The following is a 25,544-nucleotide window of genomic DNA, read 5'->3' on the forward strand; positions in this document are numbered from 1 at the left end:
CGCGGGGCAGGAAGTTGGCTGGCTCCTCGGGAGTCCCGGGGAGCAAGTGTTCTCGGCCGTGCCGGCTCGCGGTGGGCAGGTGGACGGCAGTTCGGTCCCGCCGCCCCTCGGAGCCCGTTTCCATCGCGACACCACGGCCCCCTCCCGCAGCCCCGAGCCCGGTGCGGCTGCCCGGGCGGCGCCTTCCGCCTCCCCGAAGCCGCTCGTCGGGGCCACGGGCCGGAGACGGGGACCCCTCCCGGGTCGCCTCGAGCCCCGCCCGGCCGTCGCCTCAGCCCCCCGAGCCCCCGGTCCAGCGCGGCTGCCTGGGACCCGGGACCGCCCGGATCCAAGACGCTCGTCCCCGGGCCACCCCCGGCGGGGCTGTGCGTCGCCCTCGACATGTCGCCCACCGTCTCCCACAAGGACAGCAGCCGGCAGCGGCGGCCGGGGACCCTGAACCACTGTCCGGAGGTGCGGAGCGGCCCCCTGCCGCCGGGCGGCTGGGACGACGGCCCGCTGGACGCCGCGGGCGGGGAAGGGGACCGCGAAGCGCTCCTGCGGGACGCGGATCCCGGCGACCCGCCCAAGGGCCCCCGGAGCTACCGCGCGGAGCTGGGCAGCATCCTGCTGCTGCTGCTGCTGTACGTGCTGCAGGGCATCCCCCTGGGCCTGGCGGGCAGCGTCCCGCTCATCCTGCAGAGCAAGAACGTCAGCTACACGGACCAAGCCTTCTTCAGCTTCGTCTTCTGGCCCTTCAGCCTCAAGTTGCTCTGGGCGCCCCTGGTCGACGCGGTCTACTTCAAGAGCTTCGGCCGTCGCAAGTCGTGGCTGGTCCCCACCCAGTACGTGCTGGGGCTCTTCATGATCTACCTGTCCACGCAGGTGGACCATTTGCTGGGGAATACCGACGGCCGGACCCCCGACGTGGTGGCGCTCACGGTGACCTTCTTTCTGTTTGAATTCCTGGCCGCCACGCAGGACATCGCCGTGGACGGTTGGGCGTTGACCATGCTCTCCCGGGAAAACGTGGGGTACGCTTCCACTTGCAATTCGGTGGGCCAAACCGCCGGCTACTTTCTGGGCAATGTCTTGTTTCTGGCCCTGGAATCTGCTGACTTCTGTAACAAATACTTGCGGTTTCAGCCTCAGCCCCGTGGAATCGTTACCCTCTCAGGTAGGGTCTGGAAACGTAACGCCGCGGGGTCGGTTATCGCAGGGTCGGGCATCGTTTTTGACAACGCGTGGAGCCCGTTCTTTCAGGGGCTGGGAATCATTGGGGCGAGTGGCTCGAAGTATGTTTTATGATTTCGGTTAAAAAGGACGGTTAACCACACAGAGTGTCAGTAAAGCCAGAGAACTACATAAGAGCAGTCGTTGTTGATCTGTCAATGGACAGGAAGTGTAAACAGATAAAAATTTAAAAAAAAGAACTGAGCCAGAGTTGGATGGGACTATGGCCTAGTGGTAGAGTGCTTGCCTCGTATACAAGAAGCCCTGGGTTCGATTCTTCAGCACCACATATATAGAAAGAAAGAAAAAAAAAAAACTGAGCCAGAGATCCACTGGCATTCAGGAGTACACGGATGTACATTTGGGCAGAAAAAACAAAAAGTCTAATTCATGTGGTTCACCTTTTTCCTTGTGTGTTGGTTGCATTGATTCCTCTCTTCCTACTCTCCTTGCCCTTCTTATCCCCATGCCAGGTGTCCTCATCTCTCCATTTGGCGAAGGCACCGGGCCAGTTCATTCAAAGGAGAATGAGAGTTGGCCGAGTGACAGGGTTCTGAGTGTGGCCGCCTTGAGGACAAGGAAAGGGGAGATGGAGACTTCTGGGGAACTGAAAGTGGCCAGCCATTGGCTGCTTGAGAGGGAGTAAAAAATTCTCATTTTCAGATAGCATTTGACTTTGCTATTTGTGAGAGTTTTATTAAGACTAGCTTGTTCTTTTGTCTATTTTGTTTGAATGAGTGTGGAATTGAACTTTGTTCTTCAGGACATTCTAAGAACCACTTTTTTAAAGTTTAACTCTGTGTCTGTAGACAGTTGACTTCTGTTTTTGGTTTAAACATTTTGGTTAAGTTAAAAGAGTTCTTAGGCAATGTAGACTTGCCTAACATATGTCAGGCCGAAGCACTAGGGATTAAAAAATAACAGACTAGAGACTTTCTGTTCTCTATTTTCCTTTTAATAATTATACATATCATGTTGATGAGTAAAAGACTGCATGGGATTCAACCAGCATTCTTATATATGAGGCAAATGCTCATTGGAGATTGAGTATAAGTCCCAAATCCTGACCTGTGGTTGTGAGGGATTTTGAACAGAAAGACCCATAAACTCAGCATAGAAAAGGAAAGGAAAGGAAGAAAATCTGAGTATTAGAAGGACGTATAACTTTTTAAAATCTAAATGTGCACTAGTGTTAGTACTGTTTTGAGTATTGCTAGTAAGTAGAGATGGAGTATACTGAGAAAGAAGTTCTTGACATCTAGAAGGCAGAAATGTTGTGCAAGAGGATAGGATGAAACCTGAAGCCCTTAGAACAAAGCCTCAATTATGCAGAGCTTGGCTTTTTCTCGTTTGCAGGACAGTCCTGAACTCAGAAACAGGCCTTTTCTACTATCAGGAGTCTTCTCTACACTCTTTCCTCTAGAGACCTTTTGAGGTACAAGAAATGATAAACCCAAAAGAACAAAAAGATTAGAACATGAAGTTTCATTACCTGAAAAGATCGTGTAGTTCAGTTTCCTCATTCTTTGTAGATGAGGAACTGAGGCCAAGGGAAGACAGGTAGAGGTAGACTTGTAGTTGAGGCGCTTCTGATTCCCGATCTCATGTTCCTACATTTGATAAGAAGGAAACTAGGAAAAACTTCCAAGAAAAACCCTTGAAACCTAGATATAAGGCATACTGACTTTCATTATTCTTTCTTTCTCCCTCCCTTTCTGTCTTTATATTTCTCTTTCTCCCTTCCTGTTTTCTTTCTTTGTTTGTTTGTTTTGTTTTGTTTGCCAGTCCTGGGCCTTGGACTCAGGGCCTGAGTGAGCACTGTCCCTGGCTTCTTTTTGCTCAAGGCTACCACTCTGCCACTTGAGCCACAGCGCCACTTCTGGCCATTTTCTGTATATGTGGTGCTGAGGAATCGAACCCAGGGCCTCATGTATATGAGGCAAGCACTCTTGCTACTAGGCCATATTCCCAGCCCTCTTTCTTTCTTTTCCTTTTTTTTTTTTTTTTTTTTTTGCCAGTCCTGGGGCTTGGGAACTCGGCCTGAGCACTGTCCTTGGCTTCTTTTTTCACTCAAGGCTAGCATTTCACCATTTGAGCCACAGCGCCACTTCCAGCTTTTTCTGTGTATGTGGTACTGAGGAATCAAACCTAGGGTTTCATGCTTGCTTGCGGGGTCTCTCTCTCTCTCTCTCTCTCTCTCTCTCTCTCTCTCTCTCTCTCTCCTCTCTCTCCCTCTCTCTTTCTCTTTCTCCCTCCCTCCCTCTCTCTCTCCCTCTCTCCCCCTCTTTCCCCCTCTTTCCCTCTCTCCTTCCCCCTCTCCCTCTCTCTCTCCCTCTCCCTCTCCCTCTCTCTCTCCCTTTCTTGCCAGAGGAAAAAGTATTGTGACTCTTGATGTCTGTAAAACAACTACTCCAAGAGCGCTTTATTTCCAGAATTGACAGTCTTGTTTTTAATTTTTTAACTACTCTGGGCCTATTTTAACTACTGAATGCCTATTTGGCAATAGGATCATAAGTGTTATAATTTAATTAAACCTGGGAATTTTCTGCTTCCAGGAAACTAATAGTTTATTATGTAGACTTCTAAGCCACCATGATGAGCAGGTAGATGAGTAATGTGAATAGCAAGGAACTTCTATTCTAATGAATTGTTTTACTGTGTCAGAGGGATCCCAGGATTGCTAGATCTTACATATACTCTGGAAGAGATGATAACTTCCTTCTTGTTTATTTCCCCCAGTTTAAAAATGCTAGTTAGGCCCATATAAAATATGTCATTAGGCCAGACCCAGTCTGTGACTGACTAGTAGCTGAGATCAGTGATACAGAAGCAGTAGTAACTATAAGGATTAGAAACAGCATCTGGAATAGCAAGCAGCAGATGTGAGCTTAGGGGCAGTTACACCCTGCTAACACATAGAAGAGAAAAGAGAGAACTAGACAGTTGAGTTTGTAGATCTTTTTTTTGTTGTTGTTCTTTTTAAAGTTTTCTGTCAGTACTGGGGCTTAGATGCAGCGCCTCATGCCCTTGCTTAGCTTTTTCACTTAAAGCTGACCCTCTTCCACTGGAGCCACAGTTCCACTTCCAACTTTTTGCTGGCCAATTAGAGATAAAAGAGTCTTTAGGACTTTTCCGACCTTGCTGGCTTCAAACTGAATTGCAATCCTTGACCTCAGTCTCCTGAGTAACTAGGATTACAGTTGTGAGTCACCAGCACCCAACTGAGAGGAGGAAAGGAAAGGGAAGATGAAGGAGAGAGGACAGGAGGGAGTGAGGAGGGGAGAGGAAGGGAGAAGGAAAGGAGGAGAGGAATGTGGAATGGAGGAGAGTGGGAGGGAAGGGAAAGAAAGAAGGAAAAAGATGGCATCTTTAGGGTGTTTCCAGCCAAATTGTGTTACTTGACAGGTGCAGAAGCTGAGAGGAGAGGTCTTCAGTACTTTGTGGTAGCTAGTTAAGATGCATTTTTCAGGGAGATTAACAAGGTCCAGGTTTTGACATCAGGCATCAGGTCACAAGTTTACCTCTCAGAATGTGGTTTTAGGTAGTTTGATCTGGGATGGGGTTCACGAAAGCCAAATAGGAAGGGTTGTGGTTAAGGTGATGGTACCTGTAAAACACTGGCGCACATGGTGGCATGCATATGATTAGCGACTGTCAACACCAGCTCTCACCAATCAGCTGTCTTTCACTGTAACAGCTGTCCGACCTGCAGGTACGAGGAAGTTACTTGTCTGCCACTGCATTAAAAGAGGTATTAGTCTTGAACAGATTAAAAAGTAATGTGTTCTTTATTGTCTGAGTTGCTGAAGGACTATAGTGGTCGAGGAATGTAACTGTGACTTGACTGGTGGATGTTACATGCTTTGTCTGAACTGGCATGGTATGCTTTTGTTTCATTCAGCACGGTCATGCGCTACCTGTCTATAACCTTCCTTTTCCTTGGTAAGTATCACTATTTTGAGTCAATATAGTAAAGAGGCAGGACTATTAGTCTGTCATGCCTTGAACATAAGCACCTATGTCCTTGGGGAAAAGTTGTGTATTATTTACAGTAATTCTTCATTTCAAAAGTTAATTACAGATTTTAAAATTCTTAATTTCAGATTTTCTTTTTTTCTGGGGAACTGTATTTTTAATCACAACGACATTAGTTGCCCTTCTGAAAAAAGAAAACCGAGAACTACCGATAGCGAAAGAAGAGACACAAGGCATCACAGACACCTATAAGCTGCTTTTTGCAATCATAAAGATGCCAGCAGTCCTGGCATTTTGCCTTCTGATTCTAACCTCGAAGGTAAGAGCTTTGTGAGCACACTTCCCCTTCTATGGCAGTTGCTAGCTTTGTGGAATACTGTAGAAGTCAGTCCTTTGTACAAGCTCCTTCCCACACCATGAGGATTTAACAGTGAAAAACTATATTTTTTATTACATATACTTAAAATTATGATGATATCAAGTATAATCTTATTTTATTTTATTTTTGCTAGTCCTGGGCCTTGGACTCAGGGCCTGAGCACTGTCCCTGGCTTCTTTTTGCTCAAGGCTAGCACTCTGCCACTTGAGCCACAGCGCCACTTCTGGCCTTTTCTATATATATGTGGTGCTGGGGAATCGAACCCAGGGCTTCATGTATACGAGGCAAGCACTCTTGCCACTAGGCCATATTCCCAGCCCCTCAAGTATAATTTTAAAGGAAGCTAAGTAAGTGACTTGGAATTTTGAAAAGAATCACATCACTTTGAAGAACTGCTAGTAAACATGAATTTTATTAATGTTATTAATGGTTGGGATGGAAATGAATACCTTGAAAATTAATAACTCCCTATTGTCAAAATGAGTACACCCTTAGTAATATTGGGAAGGTAAAATTATCCATGAGAATATGCTTTACAAAGACATGGAAGTGTATGTGTGTTGAGAAGTGTATTTAAAAACCCATTTAGGGCTGGGGATATAGCCTAGTGGCAAGAGTGCCTGCCTCGGATACACGAGGCCCTAGGTTCGATTCCCCAGCACCACATATACAGAAAACGGCCAGAAGCGGCGCTGTGGCTCAAGTGGCAGAGTGCTAGCCTTGAGCGGGAAGAAGCCAGGGACAGTGCTCAGGCCCTGAGTCCAAGGCCCAGGACTGGCCAAAAAAAAAAAAAAAACCCATTTAATTGGGCTGAAAGTTTGGTTCAATGGTATAACAACTGCCTAGCAAGCACAGGCCGACAATAAAAGAAGTCCATTAAAATATTTATATGTATTTGTACTAGTCCTGGAGCTTGAACTCGGGGCCTGGGCACCATCCCTGAGCTTTTTAGTGCAAGACCTAACACTCTACCACTTGAGTCACAGGCTTTTTGATTGTTAATTGGACAAAAGAATCTCATGGATTTTCTCTGCCTGGGCTGGCTTATAACCACGGTCCTCAGATTTCATCCTCTTGTATATGTCAGATTATAAGTGTGCGCTACCTGCACCCAGCACTGAATTCTTTTTTTTTTTTTTTTGGCCAGTCCTGGGCCTTGGACTCAGGGCCTGAGCACTGTCCCTGGCTTCTTCCCGCTCAAGGCTAGCACTCTGCCACTTGAGCCACAGCGCCGCTTCTGGCCGTTTTCTGTATATGTGGTGCTGGGGAATCGAACCTAGGGCCTCGTGTATCCGAGGCAGGCAGTCTTGCCACTAGGCTATATCCCCAGCCCTGAATTCTTTTTTTAAACACTGACATATGCCATAAAATAAATGAGTAACTGGTAACTTACTCTGCATAAAGATGGCTCAGTTTTCTAGTTTTAAAACATTTATGAGATGTGATAGTAGAAGGGTAAGGTTACTTTACAGCAAGCTACCGCTCCTATGATGAGTACTTCATAGGAATTCATTTGTATGTTTGGGCCAAGCAGCATGAGGACTTAACAGCGATCTTTTAACAGCCCTACCAGAAGCATGCCTTTTGTTTCCATTTCTGTCAGTGAGTTCTTGGGCTAGAGATGTGACGGAGCACCCACATAATAAGTGCAAGGCCCAAACTGCAAATCCCAGTACCGCCACCAAAAAAAAAGTTCCTATTCCTCTTTAATGACAGAGGAGGGGAGTTTAGGTGATACTAAAAAACAAGTGTTTAATCACAACACTTAGAAATGAACACTGTGGGCAGCATGTTTGGTGCAGTTCTTCTGAGCCTGTACATGTGCGTCCATGCTTGCGTCCTTATACACTTCATAGACACACATACACTAATTTATACAGTGTTTTTCCAGACACGTTCCTATATCATAACCATAATATGTAAATTTGTTGTAATCTTACCCGTTTTTCTGTTTATTTGATTTGCTTGTCTTTATTTTTCCTCCATTGTTTTAGCATCAGTCAGTTACACAAAGGCTCCATTCTGCCATGTCCACATGCACAGGTTTTACTTTGATCAGACTTACGCCAGGAACTCTTTCTCCTCTCCCCTTCCCATTTCCCAGGTGAATCTCAACAAACAACGTTGTTCTACTTTCACACCTGTACATGAGTATTTCCTTTCTCTCTCTCACTAGTGCCCACACCCTGAGCAGACCTGCTTTACATTCCTGTTTTTCATTTTTGTGTGTATATGTGTTAATTGTTCATAAGATTTTCATTATGATTTACAGTACATGTACTGCACTTTAATCAGATTGACTCCTTGCTATCCTCATTTTTTCCTACCCCCCCATTTCTGATTGTGCTTATGTTTTTTAATTATAAAAATGCACTAGCGAACGTTTAAAGTGTTGATAAAGGCCCTGTACAGTGTGTATTTTTGTTGTGGGGTTTTTTTTTTTTGAGAAGTGCATCCAGCTCCTCTGCTCATATGATCTCCCAGCCTCTGAGGAGGTAGCACTACAGACATGCTTCTGCCGCCTGACTATTGGGATGTGGATTCTGTGTCTGATGCCTGTGTCCTTCCAGCTCTGCCTTCTGTGAAGTGCATTCACGTGGTCACTTTTTTCATCTCATTATATGAACATATTCCTTGGCACGAATAGGCCACTAGCCATTGTGGTTTGAGGAGTGGGCTACAAGCGTTCATGTTCAAGACTTGAGGTGAGCCTGGGTGTACAATTACGATACGGAGGAGCAGAGTTATTGGATCACAGGGAACTTACAGCTTGCACTGTGAAGAACCCAAGTGGGCCCCGTCTTCCAGCCTCTAGCAGTGTGTGTCGCTTCATACCTTTGAAAATGCATAAATCTTGTTTTCCGTTTTAGTATTTCTGATGGGTATGTAATGATATCTTTATTAATGATATTGATTTGCATGTTCCTGATGCTTATAAAGTAGAAAAATCTTTTCATATGGTTGTTGGCCTTTGAATATTCAGAGATGCCTTTTTAAAAGAACTTACTCTCTTATGTTAGTGTTTCATTACATATATCTCCTACTATAAACCATTGTTTTTGTTTCTTGTCGGTCCTAGGGCTTGAACCTTTTAAGAGTAAATGTTGATAGGGTTGGGAATATAGCTTAGTGGTAGAGTGCTTGCCTTGCATGCATGAAGCCCCGGGTTCAATTCCTCAGCACCACATAAGCAGAAAAGGCTGAAAGTGGTGCTGTGGTTCAAGTGGTAGAGTACTAGTCTCAAGCAAAAAGAAACCAGGGGCAGTGCCCAGGCCCTGAGTCCAAGCCCCAGGATTGTCAAAAAAAAAAAAAAAGTAAATGTTGAAGTACATTTATATATCTCATATCTCATTTTTACCAAGAGAATGGATAAAATGTAAGTGAAAATTCTGGAGTTACCGGTACAACTTTGGAATTTAAGATGTTAATAGTGCTAGGTACTGGTGGCTCACACCTGTAATCCTAGCTGCTCAGGAGGCCGAAATCTGAGGATCATGGCTCGAGGCCAGCCATGGCAAAAAAAATTGCACAAGACTCTTTTTTTTGTTTGTTTTGTTTTTTGCCAGTCCTGGGGCTTGGGCTCAGGGCCTGAGCACTGTCCCTGGCTTCTTTTTGCTCAAGGCTAACACTCTACCACTTGAGCCACAGCGCCACTTCTGGATTTTCCTATATATGTAGTGCTGAGGAATCGAACCCAGGGTCTCATGTATAGGAGGCAAGGACTCTACCACTAGGCCATATTCCCCACCCTGCTTGAGGGCTCTTATCTACAATTAACCACATAAAATCCGGAAATGAGGCCATGGCTAATAGTGATAGACCACTATCCTTAAGCAAAAAACAAAGGCGGGGGGGTGGGGGGGAAGCTCTGGGGCAATACTCAGGCCTTGACTTCAAGCCCCATGACCAACAACAACAAAAAACTGTTTATGGTGAAGTTTGTTCTTTGGCCCCATCCCAAGAAGGTAAAATGGCTGGGTGCCGGTGGCTCACGCCTGTATTCCTAGTTACTCAGGAGGCTGAGATCTGAGGACCACAGTTCAAAGCCAGCCATGGACTAAAAAAAAAGCCAGAAGTGGAACTGTGACTCAAGTGGTAGAAGAGTGCTAGCCAAGAGCACAAAAGCTCAGGGACAGAGAGCCTAATTAGGCACACACAAAAAGTTTATTTGTAATTCTGTATGTTATGTATAATTTGCTTTAAAAATATGGTATTATTTCATACTTACTGAAAATTTTCCATCAAAGGGACTTCCTAGGTAGGCTTTTAGAGTCTAATTGATAAGGATTTAACTGTTTGTTCCATTCTTCTGAAATGTTTCTCGGAGTCTTGGTGTCCATTGTGTACCCCTTACCCATAAGTAACTTAATCATGTATTCCAAAGAACAAGATTCTCTGTCACAAAACCAAGCCCAGTAAGAAATTAGGAAGTTTCAAATTGATAAAAATTGTTTTGGGCAGTACTAGAGCTTGAACTCAAAGCCTCCAGCTCCACATTATCTTTTCTTTTTTTTTTTTTTTTTTGGCTGAAGGCTGGCCCTACCACTTGAGGCTCACAGCTCTGCTTCCAGCCTTTTTGATCGTTAAAGTTAAAATACAGAATCTCCTACGTGGGGGGCCTGAGGGTATTGGGCTCTTTATTTTTAGTTGTTGTTTGAGCCACTGGTAGTTCCTGTCAGTCTCAAGTCTTGGGTCGCCCTCACTGCTCATAGGAGATGCTGAGGCGACGCCCCCCAGGACTTGTCCCCCCACCCGCCCGCCCACCCGCCCTGCTGGTTCTCATCGGGGAGCACCTGACTCAGGGCTGGTTGTTTTCCCCGTCGCAGATTGGCTTTTCAGCGGCAGATGCCGTCACGGGGCTGAAGCTGGTGGAGGAAGGGGTGCCCAAGGAGCACCTGGCCCTGCTGGCCGTGCCCATGGTGCCCCTGCAGATCGTGCTGCCTCTCGTCATCAGCAGGTACACCGCCGGCCCCCAGCCCCTGAACGTGTTCTACAAAGCCATGCCCTACAGGTAAGTGCGGCTCCAAACCAGATGGAGGGGGAGGAGGGGGGGGGAAGAGGTGGGGATGTGGAGCTGACCTCAGCCTGGAGTCCCCCCACTGCCCCTTCCCCCCAAGCCAGCCGCCTGGGGGCGGCCGGGTGACAGGGCGGGGACTTGTAGGGGGCATGGAGGGAGAGCCCAGGGAAGGGCGACCAAACACTTTTTTAAGACGTGGGTCGGCATGGGGGTTGTCCCGCACTGCCCCCGCTGGCTTAGTGTGTGGAGAAGGCGTGGCGTCTCTCCCCCTTCCCCTCCCACACCGCCCCTTCCTCCTTGGCAGGTTACTGCTGGGGCTGGAGTACGCCCTGCTGGTCTGGTGGACCCCCAGGGTGGAGCACCAGGGAGGGTTCCCCCTCTACTACTACGCGGTGCTGCTGCTGAGCTATGCCCTACACCAGGTAAGCCGCCCTCTCTCTGGGAGGGAGGACGATGCGGACGTCCCAGCGAGGATAACATTGGATGGTGACTTTTAGTCTTGGGTCTTTGAGTAATGAGTTCTGTTATAGAGCTGGCTTGTTCATTCATTGTTCTTTTGAAATTTTCATTCAACAAGAAATTGTTACATTTCAAAGTTGTCTCCAGAGCCAGCTCACTTTCCCCTGATTTTTCTTTTTGGCATTATTGCTAGTTGAAATCAGAGCCTTGGGCTTTCTAGACGAGCACCGTACCACCTGAGCCACAACCCAGCCGTTTTTTGTTTCGTTTTCTTTGCTTTTTCTTTTTTTGGCTTTTGTCGTTGTTTCCTGATAGACAGGGTCTTCCATTTCTGTCCAGGACTGGCCTTGGATTGTAATACTTCTGCTTACGCATCCTGGATTGCAGGAGTGAACCACCATGCCATTGGTTGGTTGAGATGGGGCAGCACTAACTTTTTGCTGGGGCTGGCCTTGAGATGGGAGCCTCCTATCCCTACCTCCCCGTCCCCGGTGGCTGGGATTGTAGCTGTGGGCCACCACTCTGTCCCCAGCGGATTTCACTCTTGCCTAAGTAGTTGTATCCATGGATGTGGAGTCTTTCTTCAGCTCCCATGATCTGTTCATTTGTTTGTTCATTCTTTCTCTCTCTCTCTCTCTCTTTCTTTCTCTCTCTCTCTTTCTTTCTTTCTTTCTTTCTTTCTTTCTTTCTTTCTTTCTTTCTTTCTTTCTTTCTTTCTTTCTTTCTTTCTTTCTTTCCAGTCCTGGGCCTTGGACTCAGGGCCTGAGCACTGTCCCTGGCTTCGCTTTGCTCAAGGCTAGCACTCTGCCACTTGAGCCACAGTGCCACTTCTGGCTTTTTCTGTGTATGTGATGCTGAGGAATCGAACCCAGAGCTTCACGCATGCTAGGCAAGCACTCTACCACTAGGCCACACTCCCAGCCCATGATCTGTTCTTTCTGAAGAAATTGACAGGTCATGAGAACTGGATTAAAGGCTTCTGACTTTGACTTCGGTGTTGCCCTTACGCCTTCACATGTGTGATCGTGGCAGACATGTGCTAGGCTTCCCTCTCTTGCTGTGTTCCAAATGTAGGCTTGGTCTGCTCCACCCTCACCTGGGCTGCTGCTGAGAATGGGGGCTAGTTCTGGACAGACCGACATGAAGAGCAGCTTCCTTGGGCACAGCTGCCGCTATTGCTAAGGCGGGTTTCCTTTGGAACCTAGACTAAACACTCTGAAAGTCATGCGCATACACCAGCTTCTTCTAAATGGACCTAAAAGTAGCTACCAGCTCACCTGAGGAGGTTGGGTTGTCTTACTCATTGCATATGATCAAATCATTTCGAACTGTTAGTGGATCCCAACTGGCCATATATTTATAGGCATTGTGCCCCTACTCTCAGCTGTATCCACATAAGTGTTGATAATTCTGTTTTCACACACTTAGGTAATACTGGTCCACGCAAGGAGATGTAAAGGAGTGTTTGTGTTTAGGTAACACCTAGGTGTGGAGCAGGTGAAAGACCAAATGTTACTCCTTTGGCTTTAGGAAAGTTCTCAAAGTGTGTTAAAGAAATTGCAGCCGCAGACACTCATGGAGAAAAGGTACAAGGCCAGAGATGGAGAAACTCTGCAGGCGGGACTGCACACCTGGTCTGTCAGGGAACGCTCGCAGGGAACGCCTAGGGTACACCTGTATGAATCAGTCCCCAGTGCCGTCAGAGAGGGAGCCCTGGAGTGGCGCGTGACTTCATGCCTCCACACCCCGTTGGGCTTTGGAGCGCCCCTCCATGAACCCCCTTGGAGAGCTCAGAGGAGTGCTACTTAGAACGTGGCTTCTTAGGGCTTCCTGAGAGGGGATTCTTGGCTCTTAAAACAGTTTTTATTTCTTCTCGGTATTGTTTGCCTTTCATTTGTCAGATGAATTTTGGAATGCTATTTTCTTCTATATATATAGAAAAGATACATGTTCATGTTTCCATGATTGAGTGTTCATATAACTAGTACAGGCATATAAACTCAAACATACTTTTTTATTTTTGCCAGTCCTGGGGCTTGGACTCAGGGCCTGAGCACTGTCCCTGTCTTCTTTTTGCTCAAGGCTAGCACTCTACCTCTTGAGCCACAGCGCCACTCCCAGATTTTTCTGTTTATGTGGTACTGAGGAATCGAACCCAGGGCTTCGTGCATGCTAGGCAAGCACTCTACCACTAAGTCACATTCCCAGCCCGATACACACATTTTATAAATATGTGTGTATCAGTTTTTGTACTGTACCTAAATAGATCACATACATATCAAATAGGAATATGTGATAATATATGTGTGTGTATATATATGTATATATGTATATATACATGTATATATACATATATACGTATATGTATATATACATATATATGTGTGTATATGTATATGTGTGTATATATGTATATATGTATATATGTGTATATATGTGTATATGTATATGTATGTATATGTATGTATGTATATATATGTATATATGTATATATGTATGTATATATATACATATATATATACACACACACATATATCCCTGTCTAGTCATGGAAGATCTGGACTATCATTATTTGTAATACACTATGTATACTCGTATTTATAGTACTCTGCATTGTGTCATAATTCCATGTTCCCTGTTCCTCTAGCATACAATAAATTCTTCAAGCACTGTTTCTTACTCATCTTTGTATTGCCATAAAAACTTGGTTTATAGTATGTTCTTGCTGGATGTTTGTTAAATTCAGTTTAGAAAGGTCTTAAATATTAATTTTGAGGTTTATAACTTAGATCATACTTTTGTTTTGTTTTTTTTGTTTTTGCCAGTCTTGGGCCTTGGACTCAGGGCCTGAGCACTGTCCCTGGCTTCCTTTTGCTCAAGGCTAGCACTCTGCCACTTGAGCCACAGCGCCACTTCTGACCGTTTTCTGTATATGTGGTGCTGGGGAATCGAATCCAGGGCCTCATGTATACAAAGCAAGCTCTCTTGCCACTAGGCCATATCCCCAGCCCCTTAGATCATACTTTTAATAAGTCTTAACTATAGAAACTGAGGCAGATCTAACAGGACAGCTCCTGCTTGCTGCCTGAGACCTTGGGCCCAGTTTCCAGCAACCACTAGAACATAAGCCTAATCACACTAACAAGCTTTGTCTTTTGGTTTGGGAGGGTTTTTTGTATGCTAGTCCTGGGGCTTAAACGCAGGCCCTGGGCTGTGTGCCCCTGTGTCTTTTGCTTAAGGCTAGCGCTCTACCACTTGAGCCACAGCTCTACTTCAGGCTTTTTTTTTTGGTAGTTTAGTGGATTAAGAGTCTCACAGACTGTCCTGCCTGGGCTGCCTTAGAACTGGGGTCCTCAGATCTCAGCCTCGTGAGTAGCTAGGGTGACATGCGTGAGCCACCAGCACCCTGCTAAAGGTTTCATTTCCCCCACAGGTGACATTGTACAGCATGTATGTCTCCATAATGGCTTTCAATGCCAAGGTTAGCGATCCACTCATCGGAGGAACCTACATGACCCTTCTGAATACCGTGTCCAATCTGGGAGGAAACTGGCCTTCCACGGTGGCTCTGTGGCTGGTGGATCCCCTCACAGTGAAAGAGTGTGTGGGAGCGTCTGACCAGAATTGCCGAACCCCCGATGCTGTCAAGGTGAGTGTGCCTTAGTGTGAGCGCACGTCGGGCTCATGGGAGGACGCTTGTCTCTGCGTTTACCTCCGGGAGCAATCCTGTAAAAAAGTCACGCGTGGGCTGCAAAGGTGGCTGAGCGGTAGAGCGCTTGCCCAGCACGTGTGAAGCCCCGCATTCGATTCCTCAGCACCACATACACAGAAAGGGCTGGAGGTCTCGCTGTGGCTCAAGTGGTAGAGTGCCAGCCTTGAGCAAAAGAAGCTCAGGCCCTGAGTTCAAGCCCCAGGACTGGCAAAAAATAAAAAATAAACAAATCACACGTGTGTGTAGTTTGTATTGTAGAATCTCTGCCTTTTCCCTGTGACTGTGGTGGCTTCTTCACAGCAGAGGAGTCCTTCCCTCCCCCAGGGTCGCTGTGGGACAGCTCCCAGACTCCAGGAAAGGAACATTCCACTTGCTTCCTAATGATCATTGCAGTGTGGCTTGTCCACAACTCATTTCCAATTAACATTAATCTCCTCCTAGAACAGCGTTGTTGGCAACTTCCTCACATTTCAGAGAAGGAAAGACTGCATTTTGAAAATAAGCTCTCAGGGGCCTGGAATATGGCCTGGTGGCAAGAGCGCACGCCTTGTATACATGAAGCCCCGGGTTCGATTCCCCAGCACCACATATATAGAAAACCAGCGCCAGAAGTGGCGCTGTGGCTCAAGTGGCAGAGTGCTAGCCTTGAGCGGGAAGAAGCCAGGGACAGTGCTCAGGCCCTGAGTCCAAGGCCCAGGACTGGCCAAAAAAAAAAAAAAAAAGGAAAGAAAGAAAATAAAAAGCTCAAAATGTTTCAGATTTATAGTGCCATCGCAGACACTAGCATGGTTTGCCATTTGAAGGGAGTGAAATATTGAAATGTTTTTAACAAATGTGTCATGATGAATCTCTTAAATTGCAAAGTAAAATAATTGCTGTATACTTTTATTTTGAAACTGGATTATTCATTAGAATTTTATTTTTATAGCTTTGCAGAAAACTCGGTGGCTCGTGTGTTACAGCCCTGGATGGCTATTACGTGGAGTCCATTATTTGTGTTTTTATTGGATTTGGTTGGTGGTTCTTTCTTGGTCCAAAATTTAAAAAGTTACAGGACGAAGAGCCATCTTCATGGAAGTGCAAAAGGAACAATTAACGCACCATAACAGGCAGACATGCTAGAAGGTAACTGGGCTTAGTTTTGTTTGGAGAGTTGTGATAATCAGTGCGCAACACTATAAAATACTACTTAAAACAAGGAAATTATATAAAATGCCAAATAGTTGAAAAATAGGGACTAATTTATGTGTTTTATCATACTTTTTCCTTGCCTTGTTAATGTATTTAAAGTTTCCTTAAGGCCAGGAAATTGGCTCTGTAAGACTTTCCTGGGCATGTTATTTGATTTCTTGTACTGACTAAGCATACTCTCGGCTACAGCCCAGCGCTGATGTGCAGCTAAGTATTGGTATTGGTTCCTGTTGTTGAGCTGTATTTTACATTTGGGTACAGTGTGCTAAATGCAAAGCAGCTCGCTCAATACTTGGGACTGACTATAACTGGTTGAACTTCACTGGAAGTTAACATCCTATTTGAATTGTTAGCCAGTTAGAGTTGATGTGGAATTTCCTAGGAAGAGAATGTAGACCCCAGAAGCATAACTTAGCTGTTGTTTTTGTGACCATGACCACATTGTACAAAGGTGTTTAAAAAAAGAAAAAAGGAAAAAAAGACTATTTTAAGTGTACTTTCTGCTTTTGTAATCATTAAAAATTTATAAGACTATTCAAACTATTTTTTATAAAATTAAAACTATGATTTTTTTAAATTTATTTATTTCCTCAGCCCTTCCACCTTCTTGTAACTACTCTGATTCCTTGTTAACTTTGACCCTGTGAAGGTGACAGGTTTTCTCACCGGTGCAGCACACAGCACACAGCTAGCTAATGAGGGGATCAAATTTACTGTTCATGGCAAAGTTTTGAAAATAAAATATTCCTTAAATACTTGTTTTAATTACTGTGAAAAAACAGTTAGCTTTCTAACCGAGTGAAATTTAGATGAATAAAAAAGGACTTTTGGAAAGTAATGTTTTAAACAGTGAGACAGACGTCCCTGTGCCTTTGACAAATGAAGTCATGTGGCAGGAAAGTTTTTTAATGAAGCACTTTACTGATGAAAAGATGCTGTAATTGCTTTGTGCCAGATCAACTGTGACATGCCCTTTTGTTGAAGCTCAGCCTTGTGTCTTCTACATAAACTCGTTTCCAATGGAATATTGCCATTCCAAGAGCATTAAGCTTTGAATCCATTAACAAATCCCCACGTGTTCTGTACGTTACTCTGACTCTTTAAAAACTGCATAAGTCCTTCCAAGTTGGGAACAAAGAGACAAAAGTTATGAGTCTTAATGTTTATCTTCAAGCCAGGCACTGGTGGCTCAGGCCTAAATCCTTGATACTCAGGAGGCTGAGATTTGAGGATCATGGTTTGAAGCGAGCCCGGGCAAGAGAGCCTGCGAGACTCTAATCTCCAGTTAACTACCAGAAAACCAGAAGTGGCGCTGTGGCTCAAGTGGTAGAGTGCTTAGCCCTGAGCAAAAAAAGTTCAGGGACAGAGCCCAGGCCCTGAGTCCTAGCCCCACAACTGACAATAATAGTAATAATAATAATAATAATAATAATAATTTTATCTTCATATGAAAAACCTTATGCGTGTGAATTTTATAATATAGGTTGGATTTAGAGCGGGGTTTTTGTAAGTGATGGAGGATAACTGGGTGGGAGAAAATGGCCAAAAGCACCACAGCACGTGAAGAAGACTGGGCGTGGCCGCTGCACTAAGTTTTGCCGGGGGAAAGCCGACGTTGGGTGTCCAGGTCAATCCAAAGGAAGCCAGGCAGCGGCACTGGACCAGACCACAGTACTGTCACACGGTGATCCACGATCATGTATTGTAATCCAAATGCTTACTTGAATAAAGAAAAGAACCTGATGTGTGAAATGTATTTTCATTTTTAACTTTTGGATAGTAACCTTTTATTTCAGTAATGACCTTTTGGTTCACCTGATGGCTCACACCTGTAATTCTAGCTACTCAGGGGGCTGAAGAACTGAGTGAGAGTCCTGATTCAAAGCCAGCACTGGCAGGAAAAGTCCATGAGACTGTTACTTCTAATTAGCCACCAGAAAGCATGAAGTGGAGCTGTGGTTCAAATGCTAGAACACTAACCAGCCTGGAGCAGAAAAGTTCAGGGCAGCATCCCGGCCTTGAGTTCTCAAGCCCCCCCCCCCCCAGCACACAAAAAATTAAAATAGGCAGGCACCAGTGGCTGACGCCTGTCGCCTTAGCTGCTCCGAAGGCTGAGATAGGAGGGTGGCTTAAAGCCAGCCCAGGCAGGAAAGTCTGTGCCACACCCTCATGGGCAGTAAATGGCTCAGAAATGGCACCACCACAAGTGGCCCCCGGGCTCAAGCGGTAGACACTACTAGCCCCGAGCAAAAGGAGCTCGGGGACCGCACGCAGGCCCTGGGTTCCAGAAAATAATCTTTAATCCCCCCCCCTTCATATTCAAGATGGATGTACTTGAAGGCCTGTTGTAAAGCACAGATAGAGGGATCATGTTCCCAAGTTAACCCTGTGTGGAAATGAAGGCAGGCGGGAAGCACGTGGTGGAGAGCCCGCCGAGGCTCTCCCCGGTCCAGACCTCAGCACCGCCGGGGAAGTGATGCTGATGAGGCTCCCGTTCGCAGCCCAGGCCCTCCGAGAGCACTGGGACCACGGCGGGGACGTCGCTGATGTTAGGTTTTTAAAGTAGGTAGCCGGTAAAGGAGACCGCCACGCGGTATTCAGGCAGGAGAGAACGTTTATTACCGAACTGCTGGCCTGTGGCCAAGATGATCCATGGCCGGAGAGAAGGGAGAGAGAGAGAGCGACCCCCACCCAGCCCTGCTTTATTTAGGGCAGGGGCAAGGGGTGTGGCCAGGTGGATTAGGAGGTGACCTCAGGGAAGGGGGAGGTAACTGCCTCCAGGTCTGCAGGTTACCCAGGTAACTGGGTGGAGACTTAATGAGGTGGGGGCATCTGCATGTAGCCCTCAGGGAGAGGACCTAACAGCTGAGCGGTGGTCGAGCTCCTCCGGGAGCACTCACGTGAGGGGGGGGGCAGATCGTCACGGAACCAGGACCGTCCACGGCCACCCAGAGTGCGCGGCGCCCAGCCGGCCATGTCTGTGGGGCTGAGGACGTGTGGAGTGTGGGCCTGGATGCAAGGTGCATCTTTTTAGTGGGGGTGGGGGTGGGGGTGGGGGTGGGGGGGAGGGCCGGGGCGGGGGCCGGGGGGGGAGGGCCGGGGCGGGGGCCGGGGGGGGGGAGGGCCGGGGCGGGGGCCGGGGGGGGAGGGGGACGGGGCGGGGGCCGGGGGGGAGGGGGACGGGGACGGGACGGGGGAGGGGGACGGGGCGGGGGACGGGGGGGGGCGGGGGCCGGGGGGGAGGGGGACGGGGCGGGGGCCGGGGGGGGGATGGCCGGGGCGGGGGGCCGGCCGCCGCCGCCGCCGGGATCCGCTGCGCCACTTCCTGCGCTCCGCGGCTCCGCCGGCGGGGAAGGTCTCGCGGACCCGCCGCTCCCGGGCGGGCTTGGAACCCCGAGGCCCCCATGGCGGAGCCGCCGGCCTCGGGCGGGCGCGGGCGCGGGCGCGGGGCCGGGGCGGCGCCCAACCTGGTGTCGCGGCTTTCGCGGTGGGCGGACGACCACCTGCGCCTGGTCCAGGTACGGGGGGCGGGGGGGGGGGTGGGCGGGGAGGACGGGGAGGGGGCCGAGCGGGGCGCGGGGGCCGGAGTCGCCCGCCCCGTGGCCGTCTCCACCGGCCCTCGCCCCGCCCCGCCCCGTTTCCTAGGAGCCCGGGGGGCTGCGTGCGCGCGCGCGCGCGGGGCTCGGCCTGACCCCTCCGCCGTGACCCGGGTGACACGCCGCCGCGCGCACGCACGCACGCGCGCACGCGCACGCGCACGCACGCACGGGGGCACGGCGGGGGGGGGGGGACTCCTAGGAAGGATCCAGAACCACGTGTCCAGGAAGCAAAGCGAAGGAAGGTTCGACTTTCTCCAGCTGTGCCGGGCAGTGGGGGAACTGGGGGTTGGAAGCGCTCTGTGGCCCACCAGCCCGAGGGAGGCCGGGGCCTGCGGCGGGCACCGCCCCGTCGGGGCCCACCAGTGGGGCCCAGCCTCACGGCTGTGCCCGGCCTCTGCCAGCTTTAGGCTTGCCTGCAGGGATGGCTGACAACTGGTAGGTGGACACGTACGTGCAGATGCAGATGCCTATGCAGATACATTAACAAATTGATGAAGAAGCTTCTCGCTCATCAAGAATAGATACATAAATCATGCCAAGTTAAACACTGGGGGTATTGCTTAACATGCATGAGGTCTTGGGGTCCTCTTGGTAATTACCCCCCCCCCCACACACACACACCCCAGTGTACGTGACTGACCTCAGAAAGACTGGAAGGAAACCATATCCACAAGGAGAAGACAGTATGGGCAAACCTGCCGCAGAACCCAAGGAATACACCTTATGCGTGTGTTCAACTGCTTTCTTTTTTTTTCCTTTTTTTGCCAGTCCTGGGCCTTGGACTCAGGGTCTGAGCACTGTCCCTGGCTTCCTTTTACTCAAGGCTAGCACTCTGCCACCTGAGCCACAGCGCCACTTGTGGCCATTTTCTATATATGTGGTGCTGGGGAGTCGAACCCGGGGCTTCATGTATACGAGGCAAGCACTCTTGCCACTAGGCCATATTCCCAGCCCCTTCAACTGCTTTCTTGATATACCAATTTGTAATCCCTAAAGGAAAACAGGTTAGATTATTATTCTTTGAGAGCGTTTCAGTTCTCTTAATTTTCTTTCCCCTTCTGTTCCTAAATGAAGCAATTTTAAATCATCGCTCACTATTTATTCATTTGCCAAGATGCTGTGTGTTTTAGGTCTTTCTATGAAACCCTTCCATGACCAGTGCATTGTGGGTGCGTTCTTCTGGCGATTAGTACAAGAAGTACTGAACTGTGCATAGCTTAGAGGAGCTCAGGTGAAGAGGTACAGTCCCTTCACTGTGCATGCACGGTGTCTGGAAGAGACTCAGTACCGCAGCTCTAAGGCAGGAAGATGTGGGTGAGTGGAAGGCTGAAGTTTTGGGGCGCGATGGGCCCTCAGTCATTTGAGTAGTAGGCATTTTTTGCATGGTTGTCTTATTTTCCTCCATCTTCTAGTAAGTACACTTACTATTGTGAATTAATCATTGATTCTCTTTCCACAGAACATCAGCACTGGCATGGCCATAGTTGGAATAATATTATTTCTAAGGAGCGTTCGACTAGTAAGTTGAACATGAAGTTATTTGGGAGATCTGGGGTGATGAAAGGGGTGACACGGATCGAGGTGGATTGGGTCCACGTCCTCCGTCATTGGATGGCACCTCCTTTGTACAACTGAAGATGAAAGTGGAAAGGGAAATTTAAATGAGTTGCAGTTAATTTAGTCTCTCAGGTTTTACTCTCAAGCAGTGTATCATTTAGTTGTTCAGATTGTAAGCTTTGTTTTGTTTTGTTTGTTTGCCAGTCCTGGGCCTTGAACTCAGGGCCTGAGCACTGTCCCTGGCTTCTTTTTTGCTCAAGGCTAGCACTCTGCCACTTGAGCCACAGCGCCACTACCGGCTTTTTATATATATGTGGTGTTGAGGAATCGAACCCAGGGCATCATGTATACGAGACGAGCACTTTACCACTAGGCCATATTCCCAGCCCCTCAGATTGTAAGCTTTAAGAAAAATGAACATACTTTAGAGGTCTCTGTTAGGATTTGGAACAGGGGGACTGGAGGCACTGCTCACGCGGTCAAACACCAGCTCAGCAAGGGGGAGGTCTGGCGTTGAAACCTCAAAGCATTAATGTGAAATTAAGCAACATAATTGTTCAATTGTCACATCTCCTTAGCTGTGTCGATAACAGCCTCACATATTAAACTGAAGTGAAAATGACCCTAATAGAAGGTTCCGTTTCTCTCTTCGCGAACCAACAGACATCCAGGTTCACCAGCCCCTCGGCCATCCCAGCCGAGTTCATCCGGAAGCGGGTGAAGCTCCGGGGCCGCCTGCGGCGGGTGACCGAGCTGGGCCTGGAGATCGAGCACGTCCCCATCGCCGTCCCTCTCCTGTCCTCCTGGAGACGTGAGTTCCCGCGCACACCACGGGAGCACCAGATGCCGTTGCTGGAACAGCAGACGGGGCTCGAGCTCTCGACCCCCGCAGTGTCTGTGAAAGAGGGGTGCATGAGAAGTTCCACCCCAGCCGTGTGGCAGGGGCAGGGCCCTGAGGGAGAGCCGCCGGGGTCCAGCCCGCAGCCAGTGTGGACCGGTGTGGATGGGCCAGCGAGGGGGACCATGGCCGTCACTGGTGTTGCTGAGGCTCCCAGAACGCGGGTGGCGGAGGGGAAGGTCCCCCGCTACGGCTGCGGGAGAGGGTGGCTTCCCTGACCTGGATGCTGGGAGGGTGCTTGGCCTCAGTTGGACCCGCACTTGATGCGTGAGGCCTCTGCCTGGTTGTCACTGCTTCTCCGTTCCTTCCCTTCCTTCCCACAGTCACTCCTGCAGGTGTCCTGGGTCGGGGTGCACCCTGCCCTCCGCTGAGAGCTCTGCTGTGCACCCTGCTGGCAGGCGGGAGGCTTTCCCTCCTCACCTTGGACTTCATGGTCCCTGGAAAAATACTTATCATGTAATAGGGATGGGGGGAAATGTATCAAATGAACGACCTTAATCTTTTTGTTCATTTGTTTCTATGTAGTCAGGTTGGCCTTGAGGCCCAAATCTCTCTGTCTCAGCCTCTTAACTGATGGGATTACAGATATGCGCCACCATGCCTCGTTTAATTATATTATTTCATTATTATTAGTTTTAGTTTTATTATTATTATTTTATTATTATCAGTTTTCTGGTAGAGTGCTAGCCTTGTGCAAAAGGAAGCCAGGGACGGTACCCAGGCTCTGAGTTCAAGCCCCCGGACTAGCAAAAAACAACAACAAAAAAAAGTACAAGAAAATGGGCCTACATAGTCGAAATTTTGATTATTTATAAATAAGTACCGGGCATTCCAGCTTTTTCACGGGCCTGGGTGGGGGCGCGGGCGCGTGGCTTTGGCGTCATCTGCTTTCATGGCTGCTCCTGAGGTAAGCCCACCCTGTCCTCCTCAGAGGAGCCCTGTGGCGTGCTGCTGGTCAAGCTGGCTGGGGTCCAGCTCACCGACTCGGGAAAGGCCTGGCTGCAGAGCGAGCTACAGCCCTCCCAGCACCTCTGGTTCCAGCTCCTGGGCAAAGAGGACTCAGCCCTCTTCTGCTACCTTCTAGTCGACAGGGTAAGCGGGAGAAGAGCTGTCTTCGGCCTGAGTGTACGAGGGTGGCCAGCACTGTGCGTGTGGGCGGGACTCAGAGGGTCTGGTCTTCTTAAACTGCAGTCGCCCAGCACAGTGGCTTAGCCCTGTACTCCTAGCTGCTCAGCAGGCTGAGATCTGAGGATTGCGGTTTGAAGCCAGCCCGGGCAGGCGAGAGAGACTCTTCATGTGGCGTAGGGGTGCTAACCTGGAGCAAAAAAAAGCTCAAGAACAGCACCCAGGGACTGAGTTCAGAGCCCAGTACCACCAGCATGCACACTCACACATACACATAAATACCGTTAGAAAACACACACAACCGTTAGAAAACAAAAATATGAGAAACTCTTTATAAACTACGGCATTTAGAGTAACGAATTGATGATATATCCATATATATCCGCATCTATACAGATTGAACTGTGTCTAGATATGGATCTATCAAAAGGATCCTTAAGTTTTAAATTTTTGGCCTTTCTTGGGGGGACTAACGTTACTGAATCGTAAGATGACATGGCAGGGTATGTTGACGCTAACTTGGCATAATTGGGTTGTGTTATTTTTGTTCAAGGGTGGATTCTTTAGTGTGAATCTGAATGAAGAAATTTTGAGAAGAGGACTGGGCAAAGCTGTTCCTGTTAAGGGGCTGGACTATGATTCTAAAACCTACTGGAAAATTCACAGAAAGTTACTGAAAGCTGAACTGACAGCCTTGAAAAAAGGAGAAGGCATCTGGAAGGAAGAATATGAAAAGGAAACTTATTTGGCAAAATTCAGAGAGTCCTGGAAAGAAATATGGAAAAAAGACGATTATTTAAAGCCCGCTGGATCTGATTCCAACTTGAAAACCCGAAGTTACTATGACAAATTTAGAAGCACTTACGATACATGGAAAGATAGTGTGAGCAATTTCTCCTTAGTACTGAAATTCAGGGAACTAAAAAGTCGCCTGCACTTCCGCAGAAAAGGTTGAGGACTCCTGAGACGAGCGCAGCGTGTAAACATGTGGACACTTTCATTGAGTCACAAATGGAAATTTCACCAAGCGATCAGAATAACCTACAGTGAGTGCGAAGTACTTTTATGAAAAGGGAGACACTGTACCCCGGGTGAGGGACGCACGTGTGTGTTGTGAACATTTTACTCCACATCTCCAGTGGTGAGATTCAAACCTAGGGCCTCGTGAACCCGAAGCAGGTGGTCTCTTGTGGGGCTACATCCGCAGCTCTCCAGTTCTTATATCGAGGAAGGAAAGCTCAAGAGTTGGCTGTTGGGTTACGCTGGTTACTTTTTATTTTAAGCAAATACTAACTTTCATTTCCAGTTTAATCCGACTCGTAATTCACAATAAAGGACCTGCATCCCTCATGCGCAAGGCCTGTTTGTTTTTTCTCCCAGCTGCTTTCGGACTGCTATCAGAGTCCCCGAGACCCCTGGGGCACTAAAGAGAGAGAGGGGGAGGGAGAGGGGGAGGGGATGTCCACATAGCCAGCACACTGAGGACCAGGACAGAGGAAGAAAGGATGGCTGAGGATGCAGCCCAGCCCCCTGGGCCGCAGAGTAGCAAATGGTTCTTAGTCCTGCTGAAACCCAACTGTGGGTTTCATTGAGTGGGGCGGGCGGGGGGGGGGGGGGTAGGGAGAAGAAGTCGGAGGGGGGAGAAGGGGAGGGGGAGGGGGAGAGAGGGAGAGGAGGAGGAGACTTACTGCTGCTCCCTGTCATCCTTGACTGTCGCCAACACAGTTCTGAGGCTTGGGGTTCCGGTTGGTGAAGGTTCCCCTGCTTTGTGGCTTAGGAGCGATATTCCTAAATACCTCTGTCATGCCTCCCCGTGTTGATGTGTCTTGTGATAGGTGTTGGCCTTGAACCTTGCAGTGGGTTAAGAGAAGGCATTTAGTAGCTCAGAGGGTCTCACTGTGTTGGCCCAGGCTGGTCCTGAATTCCTGGCTAAGCCATCACTTACCTGCTTCGCTCTCCCAAGTGTCTGGGACTAGAACCATGGAAAGCCTCACCTGGAAAGCTTACTTTGGAAATATACCAAGTGAGTTTCCTGCCCTCCTTCCTGCCCTCTCTCTCTTCCGCCCTCCCTCCTTCCTTCTCTCTCTCTTCCTCTTTTCCTCTCTCTTTCCCTTTCTCTTTTTTTCTCTCTCCCTCCCTCCTTCTCCTCCTCTTTCTTTCTCTCCCCCTCTTTCTTTCCCTTCCTTCCTTCTTTCCTTCCTTCCTTCCTTCCTTCCTTCCTTCCTTCCTTCCTTCCTTCCTTCCTTCCTGTCTGTCTGTCTGTCTGTCCTGAGGCTTGAACTCAGGTGGTTCTGTCTCTGAGCTTTTTTAGTTTTAGGTTGTGGGACTCAAACTCAGAGCCTAAGTGCTGACCCTCTTGCTCAAGGCTAGCGCTCTACCACTTTGAGCAGAGTGCTACTTCCGATGTTTTGATGATTCGT

General features: G+C 48.3%; 2 protein-coding genes across 5 annotated transcripts; both read left to right on the top strand.

Moving 5' to 3' along the window:
- Positions 1-18: 18 nt before the first annotated feature.
- Positions 19-17,680, top strand: Slc33a1 (solute carrier family 33 member 1). 2 transcript variants are annotated; one of them, XM_048347225.1, is made up of 6 exons: positions 31-1,156; positions 5,316-5,506; positions 10,393-10,577; positions 10,888-11,005; positions 14,476-14,691; positions 15,683-17,680. In XM_048347225.1, the coding sequence occupies exons 1-6, from the start codon at positions 382-384 to the stop codon at positions 15,848-15,850; spliced, it is 1,653 nt and encodes a 550-aa protein (XP_048203182.1). In that variant the 5' UTR covers positions 31-381; the 3' UTR covers positions 15,851-17,680. The 2 variants fall into 2 exon arrangements, with proteins under 2 accessions (XP_048203183.1, XP_048203182.1); XM_048347226.1 differs by lacking the exons at positions 5,316-5,506; positions 10,888-11,005 and having other exon boundaries at positions 19-1,156.
- A 1,613-nt stretch (positions 17,681-19,293) lies between these two features.
- On the top strand, positions 19,294-24,474 carry C5H3orf33 (chromosome 5 C3orf33 homolog). 3 transcript variants are annotated; one of them, XM_048346032.1, is made up of 5 exons: positions 19,294-19,463; positions 21,004-21,063; positions 21,765-21,912; positions 22,931-23,091; positions 23,678-24,474. In XM_048346032.1, the coding sequence occupies exons 1-5, from the start codon at positions 19,350-19,352 to the stop codon at positions 24,077-24,079; spliced, it is 885 nt and encodes a 294-aa protein (XP_048201989.1). In that variant the 5' UTR covers positions 19,294-19,349; the 3' UTR covers positions 24,080-24,474. The 3 variants fall into 3 exon arrangements, with proteins under 3 accessions (XP_048201989.1, XP_048201990.1, XP_048201991.1); XM_048346033.1 differs by lacking the exon at positions 19,294-19,463 and adding an exon at positions 19,727-19,786; XM_048346034.1 differs by lacking the exon at positions 19,294-19,463 and adding an exon at positions 19,957-19,979.
- Positions 24,475-25,544: the final 1,070 nt, after the last annotated feature.

Source organism: Perognathus longimembris, chromosome 5 (assembly GCF_023159225.1).
Source record: "Perognathus longimembris pacificus isolate PPM17 chromosome 5, ASM2315922v1, whole genome shotgun sequence".
In the NCBI taxonomy this organism is placed as follows: Eukaryota; Metazoa; Chordata; class Mammalia; order Rodentia; family Heteromyidae; genus Perognathus; species Perognathus longimembris.

Coding starts and splice junctions, on each gene's coding strand:
- Slc33a1 (XM_048347225.1), top strand. CDS start 382: ATGTCGCCCACCGTCTCCCACAAGGACAGCAGCCGGCAGCGGCGGCCG. Junction 1,157..5,315: donor TGGAATCGTTACCCTCTCAG/GTAGGGTCTGGA, acceptor TCTTAATTTCAG/ATTTTCTTTTTTTCTGGGGA. Junction 14,692..15,682: donor GAACCCCCGATGCTGTCAAG/GTGAGTGTGCCT, acceptor TTATTTTTATAG/CTTTGCAGAAAACTCGGTGG.
- C5H3orf33 (XM_048346032.1), top strand. CDS start 19,350: ATGGCGGAGCCGCCGGCCTCGGGCGGGCGCGGGCGCGGGCGCGGGGCC. Junction 19,464..21,003: donor ACCACCTGCGCCTGGTCCAG/GTACGGGGGGCG, acceptor CTCTTTCCACAG/AACATCAGCACTGGCATGGC. Junction 21,913..22,930: donor TCTCCTGTCCTCCTGGAGAC/GTGAGTTCCCGC, acceptor TGTCCTCCTCAG/AGGAGCCCTGTGGCGTGCTG.